Source organism: Theobroma cacao, chromosome 5 (assembly GCF_000208745.1).
Source record: "Theobroma cacao cultivar B97-61/B2 chromosome 5, Criollo_cocoa_genome_V2, whole genome shotgun sequence".
NCBI classification, from domain to species: domain Eukaryota; kingdom Viridiplantae; phylum Streptophyta; class Magnoliopsida; order Malvales; family Malvaceae; genus Theobroma; species Theobroma cacao.
The window spans coordinates 18,215,509-18,218,883 of NC_030854.1; the positions used below are offsets into that span (position 1 = coordinate 18,215,509).

The 3,375-nt window shown below is 39.0% G+C and overlaps 1 protein-coding gene across 1 annotated transcript; it reads left to right on the top strand.

Moving 5' to 3' along the window:
- On the top strand, positions 820-2,421 carry LOC18598588 (salutaridinol 7-O-acetyltransferase). Its single transcript, XM_007028164.2, has one exon. It carries the CDS (start codon positions 845-847, stop codon positions 2,180-2,182), a length of 1,338 nt encoding a protein of 445 aa, XP_007028226.2. The 5' UTR covers positions 820-844; the 3' UTR covers positions 2,183-2,421.

Below are 3,375 nucleotides of genomic sequence, written 5' to 3' on the forward strand. Positions count from 1 at the left end.
AATTTGTTTAAATTTTGTTTAAAGAATTAAAGATATTTATCAATCTAATAATTTAAATTTTAATTAAATATTTTTTAAAATAAAACTTTAGGAACTTGATTTGTAAAATCAATCTTAAATTTTCTCTTACCTTCATTGATATGCTTATGATCAGCCTCGCTGGACAACTAGATGCTTATTCAATGGAAGTAACGTTTGATCAAATCACATTGGCTATATATATATATATATATATTTGCATGAAAGAGGGACGAGAACAAAGTGGAAATTCAGCTTCCCAATAGATACTCTGTTGGTTGAAAATTTGTATCATTGAATGGAGACTGGATCTGAGATTTTATGATCCAGACTTCCTACTTTCCTCTTAATAAATTATAATCAAATATAGCCTTGGGTTGACCTTTTAAACGTATAGAGTCTGGATTTGAGCAGATTTTGTTTGTTTCGTTCAATGACAAACTTGGCCAGCCTGCACGCCATACCACACTGAATAGTTCCAGTCCAAGATACAAAATAGATTAAACAATATCCCCCCAATTCAAAGACAATTATTTCTATAGAAATAAAGTAACAATATCCAGTAACTCCAGGTCTCTAGACAATAGTGGTCAGCTTTTGTGTATGCCTGCTGGAAACATATTTCATTTCAAAATTAGAAAAAATTGAAAAGCAAAGAAATTGTAGGAGCTTACGAACTGGTCTAATGAATGGATTGAGAGAAGAGGTGCATTCATGTGCCGCTGCATGAAAAGGCGGCCTCTATATATGTTTGAGACTAGAGAGAGGGAGTTTTGCCATTGTCTAAAAAGGCAAAGAGACACCAAGTAGTTTTGAGGCAAAGAGAATGGAGAAAATGAAGGTTGAAGTCACCTCAAGAAAGACGATCAAACCCTCCATTCCAACCCCTCACCATCTCAGAACTTTCAATCTATCTCTTTTAGATCAAGATGTTCCTGCAATTCATTATGGGTCTGTCGTATTTTTCTATCCCTCAGACAATACGGCTCCCAATGTTCGCAGTAGTATATCACAAAAGTCTCAGTCCCTCAAAAACTCGCTGTCCAGAATCCTACTTCATTTCTACCCGCTTGCTGGTCAGGTCAAGGATGCGGTAACCATTGAGTGCAATGATCAAGGGGCTTGTTTCATAGAAGCTAGAACGGGGTGCCAACTCAATGATTTTCTCACCCATCCTGACCCTGGTTTTCTTAAGGAATTGGTCCCATCAACCGATCCCAAAGCCATCCGGTCGACCTTGGCCTGTATCTTGCTTGTTCAACTCACCAGCTTTACATGTGGAGGAACCGCTGTTGCAGTCTGCGTCTCCCACAAATTCGCTGATGCATCGTCTTTGTGTACCTTCATTCAGAGCTGGACTGCCATGAGCAGCCGTGAATATGGCAGAGTAGTCGTGCCAAAATTGGTTGGGGCGTCTTTGCTACCGCCTATACATAAACTCATCACATCCACTCCTCCGCCCACAACTCGAAACTGCACAACAAAGAGGTTTGTTTTCCATAAATCACAAATAGCAAATCTCAAAGCCAAAGTTGCTGCCACCATGGGGAAGCAGCAGCGTCCCGCAAACGTAGAAATCGTGTTGGCAATCGTATTGAGATGCGCATCTGCTGCTTCGCAATCAAAATATGGGTCCTCCAGGCAGTCTGCCTTGCTCAACGTTGTAAATCTGCGTAAAAGAATGGTTCCGCCTTTACCTGGAAATACTATAGGAAATCTGATTTGGACATATCCAGTGCTGTTCCAAGAGAGTGATGTGCAACTCCATCAAATAGTTGCTAAGATGAAGGACGCCTTTACCAACGTTTGCAATGACAAGTTGAAAACAATTAAAAGCAAGAAAGGTCACACAGAAGTTCAGGAGTCTCGTAAACAGATTGCACAGCTCCTGAATGGCAAATTAGTTGACACGAACACCTACACTTGTACGAACTTGTGCAGCTATCCATTGCATGAAATGGATTTTGGATGGGGAAAGCCATTATGGGTCACTAGTCCAAGTAATTTCAAGAACTTGATTGTGTTGCTAGATTCCAAATGGGGAGACATAGAAGCTTGGGTGACCTTGGACGAGCTAGAAATGGCCACATTTGAGCGTGACCAAGAGTTACTTGCAGTTGCTTCCTCAAATCCTAGTGCCCTTGTTAGTTACAGCCGCATGTGATCCATGTCCATAGCCAAGTATCTCTTGTGTGTGTGTGGCATTGGTTATGGCATCAGACATCAGTGAATAAAAAAAAAAAAGAAAACCATATATATGAATATGTATTTTGTTTTTTGGTATTTTCTTTTCACTTTTATTTTTTTGAGTTATGTAAGAGGTAGGAAAAATAAAACTCGAAGAATAAAGATCTGCATGCCTCTTAAAATTTACCTTAACCTTTTGGTTGTTCTTCATTCACAGAAAGTTTATTGCCAACCCTATTGTTTAATTCTGAATCTGCATTTCCTTTTTCCATTTGCTTTCCTCCCTTTGTTTGCCTTCCTAAGCCTTTCTTCCTCCTACTTTGCTCTGTCTCTGTGATGAGGCACTTTTTAAGCTTTCTAGGCTTTTCCATTGCTTTTATTTTAGCTTTTAGTTGGGAAAGGGAGTGTAGTCATCGTCTGAGGATGGTTTCCTTACATTTGTTGTAAGGAGCTCCTTTGGTTTGATGCAGCTTTTAGTTGGGGAAGGGAGAAAAAAACATTGTTTCAGCGGAAAAAGCCTAGAAAGCTTAAAAAATGCCTCATCACAGAGACAAGGCAAAGTAGGAGGAAGAAAGGCTTGGGAAGGCAAACAAAGGGAGGAAAGCAAATGGAAAAAGGAAATGCAGATTTAGAATTAAACAATAGGGTTGGCAATAAACTTTCTGTGAATGAAGAACCACCAACATCTCCCACGATAGCTTACTTTCCAACAAGTATTTCAGAAGGAGCAATTCAATTCTTATCAAGGAGGCAGAGAACACTTGAAATTTGCTCACTACTTGGTCTTGTTCTCGATGAAGATAGAGAAACAGCTATTAATCACTTTTTCAGTACAATGGAAGAGTGCAACAAGGAGTTCATTTCATAACCCACGTGCCATCTTTAGCGTGTTTACACTTTTTTTATGATTAATATTATATCATGGAATGTCAGGGGACTTGGTTCAAGAGTCAGAAAGAGAGTAGTACAGAGACTTGTCAACTCTAGGAAGCCAGAAATGATTTTCCTGTAGGAAACTAAGAAAAGCAAAGTCAAGCCTGGCGAACTCTGTTAAACTTTCAAAAAAATAAGTGAAGAAAAATGAAGGAGAGTAGAGAGAATGATTAAGAGCAGTAAGATGAAGATAAAAAACAGAACTATTTTTCATTCATATCAGTTTGCTACTTAAGC

Excerpts from the sequence above, each read along its gene's own strand:
- LOC18598588 (XM_007028164.2), top strand. The coding sequence starts at position 845 with ATGGAGAAAATGAAGGTTGAAGTCACCTCAAGAAAGACGATCAAACCC.